The 20695-nt window shown below is 44.9% G+C and overlaps 1 protein-coding gene across 2 annotated transcripts; it reads left to right on the top strand.

Annotated features, from left to right (window-relative positions):
- Positions 1–3163: 3163 nt before the first annotated feature.
- amn1 (antagonist of mitotic exit network 1 homolog (S. cerevisiae)) lies at positions 3164–20646 on the top strand. Of its 2 annotated transcripts, XM_041216112.1 has the most exons (7): positions 3164–3253; positions 5474–5606; positions 6410–6551; positions 9926–10143; positions 18465–18521; positions 19485–19596; positions 20302–20646. In XM_041216112.1, the coding sequence occupies exons 1-7, from the start codon at positions 3219–3221 to the stop codon at positions 20373–20375; spliced, it is 771 nt and encodes a 256-aa protein (XP_041072046.1). In that variant the 5' UTR covers positions 3164–3218; the 3' UTR covers positions 20376–20646. The 2 variants fall into 2 exon arrangements, with proteins under 2 accessions (XP_041072046.1, XP_041072047.1); XM_041216113.1 differs by lacking the exon at positions 18465–18521.
- The last annotated feature ends 49 nt before the right edge of the window (positions 20647–20695 follow it).

The raw sequence follows: 20695 nt of genomic DNA, 5'->3' as shown, positions 1-20695 counted from the left end.
AAGTGAAGCAGCATTTCACTTGCACTTCCCTCAATTTAGTCTACTGCATCCGCTGCTCCCAATGCGGTCTCCTCTACATTGGAGAGAGCAGATGCAGACTGGGTGACCGCTTTGTAGAACACCTTCGGTCTGTCTGCAAGCATGACCCAGACCTCACTGTCGCTTGCCATTTCAACACACCACCCTGCTCTCATGCCCACATGTCCATCCTTGGCCTGCTGCATTGTTCCAGTGAAGCTCAACGCAAACTGGAGGAACAACACCTCATCTTCTGACTAGGCACTTTACAGCCTTCTGGACTGAATATTGAGTTCTACAATTTTAGATCATGAACTCTCTCCTCCAACCCCACCCACTTTCTGATTTTCCCCCTCCTTTTTGTTTTTTCCAATAATTTACATAGATTTTTCTTTTCCCACCGATTTCCATTATTTTTAAATGTATTTCCATCCATTGTTTTATCTCTACCTTTTAGCCTATTTCGATTCCTTCACCCCACCCCATCTCCCACTAGGGCTATCTGTACCTTGCTCATCCTGCTTTTTACCCTTAATTAGCACATTCCTTAGATAATATCACCACCTTCAACATCTCTTTGTCCTATTGTCTGTGACACCTTTTGGTTATCTCCACCTATCACTGGCCCTCTATCCAGCTCTCTTGTCCCAACACCACCCCCCACTCTTGAACCAGCTTATATTTCCCCCTTTACTATTTTTCCTTAGTTCTGATGAAGAGTCATACGGACTCAACACTTTAACTGTGTTCCTCTCCGCAGATGCTGTCAGACCTGCTGAGTTTTTCCAGGTATTTTGTTTTTTGTTTTCGATTTCCAGCATCCACAGTTTTTTGCTTTTATCTCAGAACATTAATGTCAGCTTGGGAATCTTAACAGTTGCTTTAGTAGGTGTTTACTTTTTTGAGGAATAAAAGTTGCTCAGTTTCTGGGAAGTGAAGAAAGAATTGCAATTACAATGCAGCCTCAAATGAGATATGAAAAGAACTGTGTTTATTCCAGCAATGCTCACCACGCGTGTGCTCCCCCTCCTCCTTTAAATGGTGTAACTTCATGCATTGAACACTTGATGGGGATGGGGTACTTGATGGACCTGTTAAGATTGACCTCATGGTTGCTATACATTACTTTCATTCCAGCAAGTGCAGTCACTGTCACTTCAGAGGCAAAAATGGCAGCCAATATGCACACAAACTCATGCAACCAGTTGGATCACCCATTAAATTGTTTTGAAGGAGTATTGGCTAGGCATTAAGAAAACTCCCAGCTCTTCCTTCAACAGGATCACTGGGCCTTTGACATGCAGCTGAATGGGCAGACACAGAATAATTTACGAGCCCCACAATAAGCTATGGCTATTTGAGTGCCAAATCACCCTATCCCTTAATCTCTCCTCAGCTGTCATCTTTTGAAACTGCCTCCCAGCTCAGTCAGTCCCACTCCTGTCTCACTCAGAAGGCTGTGGGCTCAAGCCTCACCTCTGGAGGCTTGAGCACAGAATCCAGGCTGACAATTCAGTGCGGTACTGAGGAGGTGCTGCACTGTCGGGGATGCCACAGCTGTTCCTGTCCTCTCAGGTAAAGATCCTATTGTACAATGCAGACAAGTAAGTGAATTCTCTCAGTAATATGGAAGCAAAATACTGCAGATGCTGGAAATCTGAAATTAAAAACAGAAAATGCTAGAAAGCTCAGCTGGTCTGGCAGCATCTGTGGAGAGAGAAACAGCTAATGTTTCAAGGCCATATGACTTCTTCAGAGCTGAAGAGTTTTCTCGTTACTCTGGACAATATTTATCTCTCAACCAACATCATTATAATAGGTTAACTGATCGGTTTTACATTGCTGTTTGTGGGACCTAGTCCTGAAATGTGAAAGTCACTTTATAACGGCGAGGGGCTTGAAATGTGGTCTCCCTGACTATTGGGCACTGGGTTTGAGGTTCACAATCGGCCCGTGCCCACTGGAAAAGACCTGGGTAAGACAGAAAATCTGTCTACCCAACCCATTTCCTTAACTGTGGCATGGAAAGGTGTGGCACTCACACAGCCCTGGTATCCATTTCTCTACAGGCATCCTCTGCACATTCCCAAGGGCTGAGTTGAGTTGATAGGAAGCATATGCTCCAGACAGTTTGCCTATTTAAAGGAATGGTCCTTTGACTTTGCAGGCTGCAGGTTTTGGCCACTAACAGAGAAGCCATGTCGCAGCAAGCAAAGGAGAGAAATCCCAAGATTCAAAAACATTGTCCATGATGCTCGGGACTACATTGCCCATAACTTCCCCAGACGACGTAAAATAAAAGCAAAATACTGCAGATGCTGGAAATCTGAAACAAAAAGGTAAAATGCAGGTCTGACAGTATCTGTGGAGAGAGAAACAGAGTTGATGTTTCGAGTCAGAAAGACTCTTCTTCAGAGCTCTGGAGACCTGAGCACAAAATTGGGCTGACACTCCAGTGCGGTACTGAGGAGGTACTGCACTATCAGAGGTGCCATCTGAGTTTTCCGTTTCTTCCCCTTCCTTTTGTTTTTTCCAATAATTTATATAGATTTTTCTTTTCCCACCTATTTCCATTATTTTTAAATCTATACCTTTTATGCCCTTTTAGTCTTATTTTACCCCACCCCCACTAGAGCTGTACCTTGTGCGTCCTGCCATCCATTCTTAATTAGTACATTCGTTTAGCTAATATCACCACCTTCAACACCTTTGTTCTTCTGTCTGTGACATCTTTTGATTATCTGCTCCTATCACTGCTTGCTTGTCCTTACAACCACCCCCCTCCCCACTTCTCTCCCCCAACACCGCCCCCCGCCCCCCCCGCCGACCTTAAACCAGCTTATATTTCACCCCTCTCCTAATTTTACTCAGTTCTGTTGAAGGGTCATGAGGACTCGAAACGTCAACTTTGTTCTTCTCCGCCGATGCTGCCAGACCTGCTGAGTTTTTCCAGGTAATTCTGTTTTGTTTTACATTTCCCTTGATCCCTGGCACTACATTTCCTATAATTCCCAAACTACATTTCCCATGATAACCCGTAATACAGCTCCCATGATCCCTAGCACTACATTTCTCATAACCTCCCTAGACTACATTTCCCATACTCCCTCGGACTACATTCCCCATGCTCCCTCAGACTACATTTCCCATGCTGCCCCAGTGCCACTTGTTATTGTGACTGAGCCACCGGTCGGTGCGGGATGGATGCGGCTTTCCGCTTTTCGCTGCTCGATCTGTAAGTGACCGAGAGCCCGCGGCCCCGGTACACACCGTCCCCGAGCACTTAGCCCCGCTTCTCCTCCATTCACCGTCCGCTACCCCTCCAGGCACAGCCGCAACCTTTCCATCATCCACTGACCCCCCCCACCCCCAGATACCTCCCCTCCCCCCCCACCCCCAGATACACCCACTCCCCACCCACCCACCCCCAGATACACCCACTCTCCTCCCCCCCCACCCCCAGATACACCCACTCTCCTCCCCCCCCCACCCCCAGATACACCCACTCTCCTCCCCCCCCCACCCCCAGATACACCACTCCCCACCCCCAGATACACCCACTCCCCTCCCCCCCAGATACACCCACTCCCCACCCACCCACCCCCAGATACACCCACTCTCCCCACCCACCCACCCCCAGATACACCCACTCTCCTCCCCCCCCACCCCCAGATACACCCACTCTCCTCCCCCCCCACCCCCAGATACACCACTCCCCACCCCCAGATACACCCACTCCCCACCCACCCACCCCCAGATACACCCACTCTCCTCCCCCCCCACCCCCAGATACACCCACTCCCCTCCCCCTCACCCCCAGATACACCACTCCCCATCCCCAGATACACCCACTCCCCACCCACCCACCCCCAGATACACCCACTCTCCTCCCCCCCCACCCCCAGATACACCCACTCTCCTCCCCCCCCACCCCCAGATACACCCACTCTCCTCCCCCCCCACCCCCAGATACACCCACTCTCCTCCCCCCCCACCCCCAGATACACCCACTCTCCTCCCCCCCCACCCCCAGATACACCCACTCTCCTCCCCCCCACCCCCAGATACACCACTCCCCATCCCCAGATACACCCACTCCCCTCCCCCCCAGATACACCCACTCCCCACCCACCCACCCCCAGATACACCCACTCTCCTCCCCCCCCACCCCCAGATACACCACTCCCCACCCCCAGATACACCCACTCCCCTCCCCCCCCAGATACACCCACTCCCCACCCACCCACCCCCAGATACACCCACTCTCCTCCCCCCCCACCCCCAGATACACCCACTCTCCTCCCCCCCACCCCAAGATACACCCACTCCCCTCCCCCCACCCCCAGATACACCCACTCCCCTCCCCCTCACCCCCAGATACACCCACTCCCCACACCCAGATACACCCACTCCCCACCCACCCACCCCCAGATACACCCACTCTCCTCCCCCCCCACCCCCAGATACACCCACTCTCCTCCCCCCCACCCCAAGATACACCCACTCCCCTCCCCCCACCCCCAGATACACCCACTCCCCTCCCCCTCACCCCCAGATACACCCACTCCCCTCCCCCTCACCCCCAGATACACCCACTCCCCACACCCAGATACACCCACTCCCCTCCCACCCACCCCCCAGATACACCCACTCCCCACCCCCAGATACACCCACTCTCCTCCCCCCACCCCCAGATACACCCACTCCCCACACCCAGATACACCCACTCCCCTCCCCCCCAGATACCCCCACTCCCCACCCACCCACCCACCCCCAGCTACACCCACTCTCCTCCCCCCCACCCCCAGATACACCACTCCCCACCCCCAGATACACCCACTCTCCTCCCCCCTACCCCCAGATACACCCACTCCCCACCCCCCAGATGCACCCACTCCCCTCCCCCCCACCCCCAGATACCCCCACCCCCAGATACCCCCACCCCCAGTTACCCCCACCCCCAGTTACCCCCACCCCCAGTTACCCCCCACTCCCCTCCCCCACCCCCCGTTACCCCCCACCCCCAGATACCCCCACTCCCCTTCTCCACCCCCAGATACACCCACTCCCCTCCTCCCCCATCCCAGATACCCCCACTCCCCTCCTTCTCCCTCCCCCAGGTGCTCCCACTCCCCTCCTTCCCCCACCCTCAGATCCCCCTCAGATATCCCCACTCCCTCCTCCCCCCCACCCCAGATATCCCTTCTCTGCCAGCTCCCCTTTTCCCCCAACACCCCCCTCCCCTCCACCAACTCCCCACTCTTATCTAACTCCCCATCCCCCCCAAGTACCCCTCCTCCTCCCCAACTCTCCTCCTCCCCCCACCCCCAGGCTCCCCCTTCACCCCCCTCTCCTCTGTTGGCTCCCCTTGTCCACCCCATGCCCCTTCCCCCACCTTGTCATGCCGCTTTCTTTGGATATAATCTTGCCTGGTGATGTTTCCCTTCCTTTCTAGATGCATTTACTCCCTAGTAAAGTCACTTTCTCGGTATGCTGCTGATCTACAATCGTTACCACCAAACCTGAAAGACAAATTAATCAAAATCATGAGTGCTCATGGGACTATTACAGACGAGAACATGCATCAGGTGAGCAGAAAAGATGCTTGACATCATGTGGGAGCAGTTTTTAGTGAATTCGATTCTCAGCAGCAGCTACCACTGCCCTTGCCATGCATGCTTTAGCACAGAGTTTCCTCTAATAACAGTTTTGCTATTGGAGGATTTCATATTACTAAATAGAACCAGCCAGTATGAATAAGCTAATGCCAGCATCATGTCTGTTAGAGTCACCAAAACCCTTTCAGGGAAATAGTTTCCCTGGGTGCCATTCACTGGTTATGAACCGCGACAATGGGTGCTGACAGCTGTACAAGTGTTTGGTGAATGTGGCATCACAATAAAACCTGATCTTGTGCACACCCAAAATCCATGTGTGCACACTTCCCACCAGCAATCTGTAGCGATGAGGAGGGAAGCAATCATTTTTGTCCTCCCTTGGGAAATCAATTTCATCCTCTACCAGCCGCCACTCCAAGTGTCCAAACTAAGTTTGGCACTAGTATTCCTTCACATCTTTATTTTGTGCGAGGCTTGTTTGTTTCAATGTGTGCTACTTCTAGCAGCTGTGCACGCTTGCTATCTGTAACAAGCAAATTTGTGAGAGATCTGTGCGATACCTTCCAGGTTGTAGCATTAGAGGGAACATTATCTCGCACCACCGAAATTCTGCCTAAATAACGTCTTACGCTGCATCACCCACAAGAATTCTGCAGTCCAACCTCGAGCAGCTTCGAGCACATCTTTTGTTGGATAGTTTCAGTTGCCAGATAGACATTTCTATTCCAATGTAGTGTTAACTTGTATACTGACAGTAGGTGCTTTATGTGCAGGTGTTGCATCCAGGACTCCAGAAATTGGATCTCAGCGCCTGTGACATTACAGATCATGGGTTAATCATGCTTCAGATTTGCACCCAACTCAGGGAAATCAACTTGAATTCCAGCGACTACAAGCTTTCTATTACCTCTGAAGGTATTTTAGATCTTGAGCTCATCTTGAATGCAGTGGCCATTGAGGATGAAATAGGGCAATTAATTTTGTTTCGATCATTCAGCATCTTCTGGAAAGACCAGAATTTTTTCAAGGAGCAATTAAGTTAGCTGAAAGAAAAACAAAATAGTGCACGTGTAACTTCCTATCGTGGAAATGAAATCATCACATTTATATATATGGACTGATTGCATATGCCCCAATGCTTACAGTAGCCTGTGAACAGATCATCTGGTGGCGTGAATGTTATAAATTGTAAAAGGCTCCCAGCACTCTGGTAATGTTCAAGTGTGTTGCCTGTTCCTCACTGGTAGACAGCTCCTTGCTGTTAGCGCTAGGAAGTAATTTAAACCTGACTATTAAATTCAAAGAACAATATGGTTTCAGAGCAACCTTGAGCTAATATGATGCCAGCTGGTGTACACAATGATAATTTTAAGTATTTTTGAATATAGAATACTTGGAGCAATTTGAATAAAAAGTATTGCCAAGATACTTGTCTTCCTTTTAAGTTTCCCTCATATGTATCAAAATATTCAAGGATAAAGCTAATGAGGATGTGTTTAACAAATAGCCCATCGACATACTGTGCTCCAGACTGACACTTCTAGATTCATGCACTTCTGATAGTGGATCCTTAAGAATGCTCAGTGATCTATAGTATGGAGCCATTGTCTTCAGCCCCCTCCACCCCGCCACAAACTGCTCTCAATTGCAGTGCAGGGGTACAGAATGGTGGTGAGGTAGTGCTGGATGTCGTTAGTCTACGTGTGGAACCTGGCATCATGTCTTTGGATAATATTGCCAAGGGCCAAGAGAAATAGCCTGGTGCCAAGGATAGATCCACAAGCTTAATGGTACGGGGATGGGAAGAGAAGCCATTGCAATAGATTATTTGGCTGAAACTGGATAGGTATTAGTGGAACAAAGCAATAGCCTTCCTACTTGGCTGGATAATGGAGTTGGCCTTGGAGAAGAATTATGTGATTCACCATGCTAGAAACTGTGAAAATAAAGATGACATGTGATAGTGCACCTCTAAACATGCGTCACCCTCTATGTTCTTCATGGGCCCATAGTGAGGCACAGATTGTTCACAAGAACATGAGGTCATTTGTGGAGCTGTAGCCTTCGAGCATACTGACAACATTGGGTGGCTCAGCACATGTACAGAGGGATGATATCACGGGCTGACCTAAAACTGGGAGCACCTCCACTGTTGCTAATCACTCGATCAAACTGGGATAGAGTGACTTGATGGGGCAATGTGTATGGTCATGGATTGTTATATCAATTTTATTGAGTAGAAAGTGGGGTGTGGGTGGAGTTCCCAATACAAAGTGAATACTGACAGTGTCCTAACTTTTTGTCTGGGCTTCAGGTTGTTCTCTTGCTGCCCCGGCCCCCAGAGCCCTGTGCTCTTCTCCCCTGGGCTCCTGATTCACTCCATTCGCCATCCACAACAGTGCTCATGGATAGAGAATTAGTTAATGGGCAGGAAGCAGAGTAGGCATAAGTGGGGATATTTCAGTGTTGGCAGGCTATCAGTAATGGAACCTCAGTTATTTACAATCTGTATTAATAGAAACATAGAAAATAGGAGCAGGAGTAGGCATTCAGCCCCTTGACCCTGCTCTGCCATTCATATGATCATGGCCGATCCTCTAACTCAACGCCATACTCCCGCTGTCTCCCCATGCCCCTTGACGCCTTTAGAGTATAAGAATCAATTTCCTTCTTAAATATATTCAGTGACTTGTGATTCACCATGCTAGAAACTGTGAAAATAAAGATGACACGTGATAGTGCACCTCTAAACATGCGTCACCCTCTATGTTCTTCATGGGCCCATAGTGAGGCACAGATTATTCACAAGAACATGAGGTCATTTGTGGAGCTGTGCTGGAGAATTCCACAGTTTCACCACCCTCTGGGTGAAGAAGTTTCTCCTGATCTTAGTCCTAAATGGCCCACCCTGTATCCTGAGACTGTAACCCCTTCTTCCAGAGCTCTCCGCCCACTACTGCTGCATCCCCCATCCCAGCCAGAGGAAACATCATCCCTGCGTCCAGTCTGTCCAGCCCTGTCAGAATTTTATACGTTTCAATGAGATCCTTTCTCATTCTTCTAAACTCCAGTGAATACAGGCCGAGTTGACCCAAACTCTCCTCAAACTACAATCCTGCCGTCCCAGGAATGAGTCTGGTGAACCTTCACTGCACTCCTTCTATGGCAAGTATATTTCTTAGATAATGACTCAAAGAGACAGAGAGTAATGTATCTCAGTTTGCTGATGATATGAAGCTCAGTGGAAAAGTAAGTTGTGAGGAGGACACAGAGAGGCTGCAAAGAGATACAGATGGCTTAAGTGATTGGGAACAAGATGGTAGTTGGAGTATAATGTGGGGAAATGTGAGATTATTCACTTTGGTCATAAGAATAGAAAAACAGAATAGATTTTAAAAGTCGTGAAACTTGTAAATGTTGTTCAGAGAGACTTGGATGTGCTTGTACAAGGAGCTCAGAAAGTTAATGTGCAAGAATACAGCAAGCAATTGAGATGGCAAATGGCATGTTGCCCATTATGTGAGGGAATTGGAGTACAAGAATAAAGAAGTTTCGCTACAGTTGGAATACTGTGTGCACTTTTGGTCTCCATATTTAAGGAAGGATATACTTGCATTGAGGATGGTACTGCAATGGCTCACTAGATCGGTCTCATCCCAGGGACCTTTGTCCTTATGCTGAGAGGCTGAGTAAATTGAGCCTATATTCTCTGGAGTTTAGAAGAATGAGAGGTGATCTCATTGAAGATTCTGAAGGGGCTTGACAGAGTTGACGCTGACAGGTTGTTTCCACTGGATAGAGAATCTAAAACATGGGGGCACAGTCTCAGAATAAAGGGGATGATCAGTTAGGACTGAGATGAGGTGAACTTTCTTCATTCAGTGGGTTGTGAATCTTTGGAATTCTCTACCCCAGAGAGTTGTGGGTGCTCCATTGTTGAATATATTTAAGGCTGGGGAGCGGGCGGAAAAGTGGAGTTGAGGCCAAAGATCAACCATGATCATATTGAATGGCAGAGCAGGCTCGATAGGCCATATGGGCTACTTCTCCGATCTCTTGTGTTCTGCCCCATCTGGAATCCTGCTTTCCCCTCACCCTCTCCCAAGTCATAACCAGACAAAAATGAAGCCTTCATATGAATGATAAAGCAGACTTTATGTAAAGACTGTTATGGTTTGACATTTCATGAAGTATTAGAGGTTATAGTTAATTTATGATGAATGACTTGTCACTGAGTTATTGTCATGCCATTGTGACATCCAAACCTCTGATTGTATGGCATTCTACAGGGTTAAAGGTTATTGCTTCATCTTGTCCCTACTTGTCGGAAGTGTGTCTCAGAAGATGCCGGAATGTTTCGGATGAAGGAATTGTAGCCCTTGCACAACAATGTAGATTGCTACAAGTAGTGAACATTAGTGGCTGCTTAGGTGTTACAGATGCCAGTTTACAAGCACTGGGGAAGAACTGCAAGTTTTTGTATAGTGTCGATTTTTCAGCTACCAAGGTACAGTCATTTTATGAGCTTTTTTTATATTTTTTGTAACATTTATGTTATTACTTCACAAAAAATGCATGTATTTTCTGTCCACCTTCCTTCTGTTTTGTTCCCCCTTCCATCTGGTGGATGAGATGCTTTGGTTTAGTTCCATATTGTTTGGGTCCAAATGATCATTCTTTGAATCTGAACGAAAATATATGTGTGTGTGTGTATATGATATATATATAATATATATGTAATATATATATATAACATTATATATATATATGTATATATATTGATCTGCCTAAGGGCAGGTCGTCTGCTCATTTCTCAACGCCGCACTGTCTTGCACTTCCCTCTTGAGTTGCTCACAGGAACCTCCCATTTTCATTTCAAATGGTCTAGCATTATCATTCTCTTTCTCTCTTAGTCTACATCCCTCTAATCTTCCTTCAGTCACCTCTTTCAGCAAGTTCTCATGGCTTAGAATATAGCCAATTAAACCTTGTTGCCTTTTTCTCATGATCTTCACGAGCGATCTTTCCTCCTCCACTATCCTGAGAACTTCTTGCTTGCTCTTGTGTTCTCTCCAAGTGACCCACTCCAATCTTTCCCAGAACCAAAATTCACATCTTTCCAATCTTTGGATGTCCGCTTTTCTCAGGGTCCGTGTTTCAGTCCTGGACAGCAAGACATTCCAAATCACAGTCTTGATGACTCTTTTCTTACTCGTTCCTATGCTGAGCGATTCTTTATGTTTGGAGAATGCATTCTTTGCCATTGCTATTCTAGCTCTGATTTCTTTGTGGCAGTAACCATCTTCTGACAAGATGCTTCCCAGGTACTTAAATCAGAATAGATGACCTATATGATAAAGATGGCAAACCAGCAGAACTACAACTAGAGAAAGATGAAAACGTTTTCCAGGATGATTTAACACTGATCTTCTAGAGTGTGAAATGTTTTGAGCCATATATAAAGCCAGGGAAAGCAGAAGGATGTGATGGATTCCCTGCAGAAATGATTTTAAAAAACTTGGAGAGAAGGCAACAAGAAAATGGATTAAGTGTAAAGAGATGTATACTAAGGAACAACAGCCAGAAGACTTTTTTGAGGAGAAAAATGGTTCTATTGGAGAGCAAGGCAAATACCATGAAATGTGAAGATCATCGCACTTTAACTTGGATTACACAATCATCCAAGGTAATATTAAAGATCCTAACAAATAGATTGGAAGCCAAAGTGAGGCATTACATTGGCTGTGATCAGTTCAGCTTTAGAAAGGGTGGCGGACCTAGAGAGGCAGTACTGAGACCATTAAATGAAAGAAGTGTAGAATACCGGCAAGAAGTTTATGCTTATCTGCTTTGTGGATTATGAAAAGGTTTTTGACCTGATGAACTGGTAAAAGCTGTTGAAAGTGCTTCAGGTGATCTGCGTTGACAGGAAAGATAAACAAAGGCAAGCCCCTCATCTCATTCCTGGGATGAGGGGTTTATGAAGAAAGGTTGGACAGATTGGGCTTATACCCATTGTAGTTTAGAAAAATGAGAGGTAATCTTCATGAAACATATAAGATCCTGAGGGAATTTGATAGAGTAGATATCGGAAGGATACTTTCACTTGTGGGAGAGACCGGAGCAGGGGGACACAATTTAAGAATAAGAGGTCTACCGTTTAAGACTGAGCTGAAGAGAAATCTTTTCTCTCAAAGGGTCTTTAGTATGCGAAATTCTCTTCCCCAGAAAACAGTAGAGGCTGGGTCATTGAATTATTCAAGGAAGAGTTAAACAGATTTTTGATAGACAAGAGAGTCAAGGGTTATGGTGGGCAGACGGCAAAATGAAGTTGAGACCACAACCAGATAGCCATGATCTTGAATGGCGAAGCAGGCTCGAAGGGCTGAATGGCCTCAGTCCTGTGCTCCTCAGTCCTGTGCTCCTCAGTCCTGTGCTCCTCAGTCCTGTGCTCCTCAGTCCTGTGCTCCTCAGTCCTGTGCTCCTCAGTCCTGTGCTCCTCAGTCCTGTGCTCCTCAGTCCTGTGCTCCTCAGTCCTGTGCTCCTCAGTCCTGTGCTCCTCAGTCCTGTGCTCCTCAGTCCTGTGCTCCTCAGTCCTGTGCTCCTCAGTCCTGTGCTCCTCAGTCCTGTGCTCCTCAGTCCTGTGCTCCTCAGTCCTGTGCTCCTCAGTCCTGTGCTCCTCAGTCCTGTGCTCCTCAGTCCTGTGCTCCTCAGTCCTGTGCTCCTCAGTCCTGTGCTCCTCAGTCCTGTGCTCCTCAGTCCTGTGCTCCTCAGTCCTGTGCTCCTCAGTCCTGTGCTCCTCAGTCCTGTGCTCCTCAGTCCTGTGCTCCTCAGTCCTGTGCTCCTCAGTCCTGTGCTCCTCAGTCCTGTGCTCCTCAGTCCTGTGCTCCTCAATGGTTGTAGCTCTGTGCATGGCACAGACGGACTGCTACAAAAGGGTAACGTTTGGTGGAACTGAACCTGGTTTAATCGGGTGCAGGGTAAGATGTCTACTATCACCATTGCTCTTTAACATCTATAGAGAAACCATTTTAAAAGAAGCACTAGATGAAGTACAGAAAGGTGGAGCTAACTTGGTGAAGATAGTGACATTTACAGATGACCAGGCCCTAGTGGCTAGCACAGCAGATGGTCTACAGATACTAATAAATAGAATGAATGAGGTGATGAAAGCTTACAGAATGAAAATTAATGTAAAAAAGACAAGTTATGAAGATTGGAAGAAATAATGGAAAGCAGAGGTGAAGGCAAATGGTCAACAGCTGGAACAGGTATCATTGGGACAGCATTTGGCAGCAGGCAATTCAGCTGTGCAGCCATTGCAACTGTGCCTGATTCTGCCCATATGAGGACCTTACACACAGGAATAAGGGGATGGCCATCAGGGAACATGGCTGTTCTCCAATCCAGGGCTAGCAAAGCATATTGTCATGTCTCATCTGGACTCGGCTATCTCGAGAACTGAACATGGGGTCTACAACGTTTCCTTAGTAATGCAGTTATACACTAAGCTGCAGGGGGCAATTGTCCAAAATTAAATTATTAAATTTGTTTACTTATTTGTTCCACAGTTAAAATGTACAACAGTTTGCTGATTTCCCTCATCTTGTTGGGATATTGGGTGCCTCAAATACTTTGTCTTGATTACCAATGTTTATGTGTGATCCTTGACAGTGGGTATCAGCTGGCTAATCAGCTATGAGGGAAGGCAGGTGAACAGCAGAGCAAAGCCTGAACTTGCTATGAACCAATATTCTCTACATATCCAGCAAGGGTCACTGAATGGCAATCAATAGGAGATGCTTGGGCAGTTGGTCCCCTCCTTAACTTGGACACACTGTCGCACTTTTCTAGCACTAAAGCTAAGATCCGCACGCTCAGCACAGAGCCAGGGACCCTGCTTATTATAAAACAAAAACAAAAATACCTGGAAAAACTCAGCAGGTCTGGCAGCATTGGTGGAGAAGAACAAAGTTGACGTTTCGAGTCCTCATGACCCTTCAACAGACATAAGTAAAAATAGGAGAGGGGTGAAATATAAGCTGCTTTAGGGTGGGGGGAGATGTTGGTTGGGGGGGGGTGTGGCTGTAGGGACAAGCAAGCAGTGATAGGAGCAGATAACCAAAAGATGTCACAGACAAAAGAACAAAGAGGTGTTGAAGGTGGTGATATTATCTAAAAGAATTGAGAATGGATAGCAGGACACGCAATGTACAGATAGCTCTAGTGGGGGTGGGGTGAAATAAGACTAAAAGGGCATAAAAGGTATAGTTTTAAAAATAATGGAAATAGGTGGGAAAAGAAATATCTATGTAAATTATTGGAAAAAACAAAAGGAAGGGGGAAGAAACGAAAAGAGGGTGGGGATGGAGGGGGGAGTTCAAGATCTAAAGTTGTTGAACTCAATATTCAGTCCGGAAGGCTGTATAATGCAAACTGGAGGAACAGCACCTCATCTTCCGACTAGGCACTTTACAGCCTTCCAGACTGAATATTGAGTTCAACAACTTTAGATCTTGAACTCCCTCCTCCATCCCCACCCTCTTTCCGTTTCTTCCCCCTCCCTTTTGTTTTTTTCAATAATTTACATAGATTTTTCTTTTCTGACCTATTTCCATTATTTTAAAATCTATACCTTTTATGCCCTTTTAGTCTTATTTCACCCCACCCCCACTAGAGCTATCTGATCCTTGCGTGTCCTGCTTTCCATTCTTAATTAGCACATTCTTTTAGATAATATCACCACCTTCAACACCTCTTTGTTCTTTTGTCTGTGACATCTTTTGGTTATCTGCTCCTATCACTGCTTGTTTGTCCCTACAACCACCCCCCCTCACTTCTCCCCCCCACCTTAAACCAGCTTATATTTCACCCCTCTTCTATTTTTACTTAGTTCTTTTGAAGGGTCATGAGGACTCGAAACGTCAACTTTGTTCTTCTCCGCCGATGCTGCCAGACCTGCTGAGTTTTTCCAGGTATTTCTGTTTTTGTTTTGGATTTCCAGCATCCGCAGTTTTTTGTTTTTAACCCTGCTTGTTATAGTTCAGCCACTCACTGTGGTAACCCAGTGAAGCGGCTGAGAACCCTTGACAATAATTTGTTAGTCTGCAGCCATTTAATTTGATAGTGTGGTCAATAAAGTTCACTTGCAGAACATAATTAACTGATATTCCTCAAAAACCATAACAGCAAAACACCTTAGAAGGATAAAAATCATAACCTGACCCTCCATTAAAGACAAAGAAGATGAATGGATAATTTAGGAGAGTTCACTCACCAAATGACACTAAAGGTCATTTCTATAAATTAAATGGATTTATTTTTATGCATAAAGTGTAATTTAGCAAGAATAAGATGTACTGCTTGTACTTAGTCACTGTTCTGGATAAATAACCTTGCAGTCAGTTTCTTTTAGCCCACCAGGTTGATCATTACTGAATGAATCAGTGAAAGTTTAGTGTTGATTCTTGTTTGCTGAAGAGCAAAGCATGACTCGAAAGTTTTATTTCCTCATTAGCCTCTCTGTTTTTCCTTCCTATCCTGATTAGTTCACAGTGGTCACCCTGGGCTAAGTTATTAGGTGATTGATGCCAATGGAACTTTACTAAAGCATGGGTCAGCACCTTCAGGAGTGGAGGATAATTGTAGGGGGAGGGGGAAGAGGTCAAAATTAATTATCATACTGCCTCTCCATCTCTATCTTGTACGATTTCTGTTAATCTCACCTTTCCAGGCTCAGCATCTATTTTTCATACGTCCATCTGTAAAGCACATTGAAACATTTAATTTATTTTATAGGTGCTGTATAAAAGTAGCTTCTTGTTGTGACAGTCAAGTAACTTAATTCTAATGCTTCAAAAACAGCTGCTGTTCGTCTTTTACACATGTTCATTTTTACCTTCAAACTGACATCGTTGCTTTTAGATGAGGAAGAGTTGGAGCAAAAAGTTACAGACAGGTTTACAGATTTTCCTTAATTTCTCCAGAATCAGAGTTTTCACTGGAAGATCTCATGTAGTATGATGCTTTCATTCAGATACACATATTGATCAGTCCTGTTAGAATGTAAACACATATACCTCATTTTAAATAATAGTAATCTGAAGTGCTTCAAGATAAATAAATAAATCCAGCAAAAAAAAAGACAATTATCAGATGAAAATTTGCTGTCAAAACAATAACTTTGTAGAAGTCAATCAAACAAGTTAGGATGTCTCAGGAAACCCAGCACTTTCCTCTCTTGGGAGTATGTCAGCCTGGCAATCTATTTTAAGGAATAAATTGTTAGTCTCAAATCGTACAGACTAGAATATCTGGAATTTGATTCACAGTTCTCAGCAGAGTTGTTTAGTCTCACTTGGGATACGTTTAAATCTGTGGTAGCACTTTGAGACTAATTTCTGAACCTTTATTTTACTTTATCTTTTCTGTTTTCACCTAGCTGTTCTGCTATGTGCTCTGACACCCATTTTATTGCCAAGTTCATGATCTAGGAACAATGGGGAAGCTGCTTTACTTAAGTTTTTTGGAAGTGTTGAAATAGAGGGCTGCCAGGCAGCTTGGACTGTAGCTATCTGCTATTAACCCCTTGCCCACATTTCTGGACAGATGCTCACCAACCTGACAATGACTCTAGAACTGACGTGGTAATTGGCACGATGGGTCTCCTTAATAGAGATCTGATCAACTTACAAAATCTTCTTCAAACAGAGTAGTAATTTAAAAGTTTTATATAAGAGAACTGTGTCTGTGAGACTGACAATCTATCACAAGTCTACCTTCGCTTTTAGCTTTGCTAATTTTATCCAGTTTTGGAGGAGTATCAGTAAGTGATAGAAATAACATTACTAACCGCAACTTATTGCTCAAAGTGTGTTTTTAATATTGTTTTGTGTTTCTCTCTCAATGTTGCTGACTGTTGGTTCCATGGCTCTGGTACTTGGCCCTTATCCATGTATGAGGCTAGATGGTTTGTGTCAATGGATATAGTATCACAGCTGAGCTTGATCCTGTTCTGACCTGATATTCATAAACAAGAACTTGTAAATGGACTGAGATCCACTCTCTTTCCCCACTCCAACCCAACATTTAGTATAAGGACCCAAATTCAGAGAAGTTACTATTGACATATCTAATGGCAAAGTCATTGTCATGCATGGAAATAATTTGGGAATGAGTTGTGTTTAATTGTTGTACTTCAAAACAAAATGAATTCTCAGCTTGTAAAATGTCACCAAGCTGCAGGCATTGAAGATGTATATTGGCGTGGATTAGCAAGTGTGTGGAATGTCACAGCTCGCATAGTCACCTTCAAATAGAGAAAGTGAATCAACTGCCTCATCCTAGATCTATTAAGCCAGGATGGCACCTGTCCACTTTTTAAGTATTCTAGAAGATGATATCTTTAATCTGACATCTCAAAGGAAGAGAGAGAGATCCAGTTTCATTGACAGACCTGCAAGGCAAATCACTAGGGTTGCCAGCATTTCTGGAGTCTCCAGGACATAAAGATTAATCTCCCATGCACACTGCTACAAGGAAAAACCCAGAAGAGAAATATAGGGCAGTGAAATAAAATTGTTTCCCTTTTTTTTTAAACACTCTAGTTTATTAGTTGGAAAAATATCAGAGATGGAGGAAGAAAGATGAAATTACAGAAAATGCTGGAAAAGCTCAGCAGGTTTGACAGAATCTGTGGAGTGAGAAACAATTAACGTTTCAAGTCTGATAAGACTCTTTGTCAGAGGAAGGAAGAAGTCAAGGATCAGGCAGCAAAGATTCAGTTCACTTTCCAGTTGCCTATGAGAATGAACCTTTCGGGTGATCAGTGGCAGATGTGTGGAGCCCCAGCCACTGGGGGGCAGGAAGTGATATGGTGAAGCCAGCGTTGGCAGCCCTAAGTACTATTTGTACATGCCAAAATCATACCATTTGAAGTAAATTTGACAAACAGGATGTTGTGTGCTGGATGCATGATGTCTGATATCAGTAGATGTGTGGGTTTGAAATTGGGGCACAGGCTCTGCCAGTATCATCAAATTTATTAATGGAACTGCTGACCCAAATAAGCCAGCAGAGTTCTGATGAAATGTCATCAACTCCACAGATGCTGTCTGACCTGCTGAGTATTCCTACCATTTTCTGTTTTTAAACCAGCAGAGGTCCCAGGTTCAATCTGTGCAGAATTAGCAGATAGGAGTTGAGCAGTGGTATGGGTACTACAATTGGCCCTAGGGTCCTTGGAGTAAAAAAATCAGACAAATACACTCCTGATTCATACCCATTGATTCCTGCTGTAAAACAAACATACATCCTGTACCTGTTTTTCAAATTTACTTCGTGTTATCAAGTATACAGATTCCTGCTGTAAAGGCCTGTGTGGATGGACATCAGGTGAGATCAGTATTGGACATGGCTGCAGTCACACTGTGGTCAAAAATTCTACTAATTCTAAGATGTCAAAGCTCACTCATAAATAATGGAAACTGAGTTAAGGTCCTGAATGGTGACTGCTCTCTCTGGAACTGTACCCAATAAGGATTCTGTACATTCAGGGAGGAGAGAAAAAGTGGCCATGCACATTTGATGTCACTAAGAACCACATCAAAGGTTGGTTTATGCAGTAATTTCCACGCACCACAAAGGGACATCGAGAGTAAGAGCACCTAGAACCTGTCTGATAAACTATATATAGTAGCCCATGCAGGAATGTGTATCAAAAATAGTCCACCTAAAGGAATTTGAGGGAGAATAAACAGTTTTTAGCAGCAGTTAGTTTTCAACTATGTTTCTCATTTTGATGAGTGTTGCTGTTCTTAACCTTGTCAGGTTTCTGATGCTGGCGTTATTGGATTGGTGAACGGAGTGTGTTCCCATAAATTAAAAGTAAGTTCTGCATGACTACTGATGAGCTCCAGTCCTTGTTTGAACCTTGTTGAATTCTGAATTCTCTATCTCTCTCCTATAATTGACATCTATGGATTCAAAAACTGTACAGAGTATGTGTACAACATTCTTGTGTTGTGTCTGGTGGGGTGTAAGGTTGGTTTTGGGAGGAAGGGAATGAGAGCAGAAGTGAGGGAGATGGAGCAGACATGGTTGAGGGCCATCAACCGTGATAGCAGGCAATCCTGAGGTTGAGAAAAGGAGAATGTATCACAAGGACTGGTATGGAAGGTGGTGTCATTAGGACAGATGCAAAAGAGCCAGAGAAGCCGGGTGAATGGAGCAGAGTCCTTACAGGAAGCCTGGGTAGAGGTTGAGGAGGTGCTGTCTAGGTTGTGGTAGTCAGAGGACTCAGTGGATATTGGTCAATAGCTTATCTCAAAAATGGAGACAAGTCGAGAAAGGAAGAGTTAGAGATGGAGCATGAAGGGGAGGGAAAGGTGGAAATTAGTAGCAAAGTTGATGAAATTTTCCAGTTCGGGATGAGAGTAGGAGCTTTATTCATATCCGACACACCTTCCAATATTTCAAATCTCAATTACAGCATCCTTTGGATCTTCTCTCCAGTTTATGCCACCTGAATTGGACAGATGAGGGGACCATGGATACCCATGGCGCTCTTTGTAAAACAGGACATTTTCCTCAGCAACATTCCTCCCAACTACAGCAGAAAGAAAGCACAATCTGATATCCCATTGCAGTTTGCTAAATCTTGCTGTGTGCTAAAATAGCTGCTACATTTGTCAATATAACAATAACCATTGCACCTCATCAAAATTTATGTGAAGTGCTTTGAGATGTTGCTGAGGGAATGACTAGGTGTTAGATGAATGCAGGTCATTTTTTTTGTATTAGGACTTCAACTTTACAAAGTAGTTTAACATACAGATGCCTTTTCTTCAGGAGATTCATATGGATCGCTGTGTGAACTTAACTGATGAAGCAGTGGAAAGTGTGCTCATTTTCTGCCCCCACGTCTTCATTCTACTTTTTCATGGCTGCCCACTTATCACAGGTGAGTCAGTGTGTGCAGGATCAATCCTTTTCTCGTGCATTTAATTTTGCTGCTGTTGTAAAGTCAAACTCGAATAAGAAATAAGAGGTGAAAGCCTTGGTGGGGACATGCCTTATGCTGCATGTAAGGTTCTTTGCAGTAAGGTTCCAGCTTGGCCCTGTTCTGTGCTGAGCTGGCAGGCCAGAGCATCTCGGGTGCCTCCTCCTGATTTGCTATCCAGCATTTCTGCTAGAAATTACATATATGGGGGTCAGAGTAAGCACAGGACCAGACTCTGCAGTAATGCCCCCCCATTCTCCCCCACCCTCTTGCCCAAGTGATTGCTCGTGTGTTAGCAAATGCTGAAGGGATAATCTACCATGGGGAAATCATTGCCTGTTCTCTAATGATGTTCAAACATAAGCGTGCTTTATAGCTATTGTTATCAGGTGGAAGTAGAGAATGGAAGGCCTCACTGATTTTTCTGCACCTGAAGCAAGAACATAATCGAGTGCGACTGATGCCTCCCAGGACCAATGAACCTGTTAGCACTTGTAGCAAAGACTCGGGGAATAATGGTTCCCTATGTGAGATACTGAAGGGCTTACTGGCAGCTGTTGAATCGTCAAGACCTAGCGTCTTCAAGGGAGGAAAAAAATTCAGAGAAGGATTAAAGCTCTGGTACATGTTCTCTTCAGTTTTGTCCTGTTTTATTTCTGCTTCTAGATCGTTCAAGAGAAGCTCTGCAACAGTTAGCCTGCCCCAACCAAATGAAACAAGTAACGTGGACCGTTTACTGAATTTACTTTTTTCCACCATTTAATATTTGTTAATTAACAACCAGTGTTCTGTAATTTCCATACATTAGCAACAGCTGTTCTGAGAATTCTGCAGTGAAATATATGTGACCAGGTAATTATCGATTAAATGTTTACTTTGATTCAATCTAATTATTGAGTACATTATAGAAGTTTTGTATATATGCAATGTAGCACATGGTGATGTATGATATATTAGTGCCATCCCCATTATGTTTTGCTGTGATGTACAAATAAATATTGGTACAAATGAGTTTTTGTCTGCTGCTGGGTTCAACTGATAATTTTCTTTTAAGAGCTAG

The sequence above is a fragment of the Carcharodon carcharias genome, chromosome 21 (genome assembly GCF_017639515.1).
Source record: "Carcharodon carcharias isolate sCarCar2 chromosome 21, sCarCar2.pri, whole genome shotgun sequence".
NCBI classification, from domain to species: domain Eukaryota; kingdom Metazoa; phylum Chordata; class Chondrichthyes; order Lamniformes; family Lamnidae; genus Carcharodon; species Carcharodon carcharias.
This window is presented reverse-complemented; position numbering and strand designations above follow the sequence as displayed.

What these genes read in the sequence shown, in the direction of transcription:
- amn1 (XM_041216112.1), top strand. Translation starts at nt 3,219, where the DNA reads ATGGATGCGGCTTTCCGCTTTTCGCTGCTCGATCT. An exon ending in GCTTTCTATTACCTCTGAAG is followed by an intron (nt 6,552 to 9,925) that starts GTATTTTAGATC and finishes GGCATTCTACAG; the next exon opens with GGTTAAAGGTTATTGCTTCA. An exon ending in TGGCTGCCCACTTATCACAG is followed by an intron (nt 19,597 to 20,301) that starts GTGAGTCAGTGT and finishes TTCTGCTTCTAG; the next exon opens with ATCGTTCAAGAGAAGCTCTG.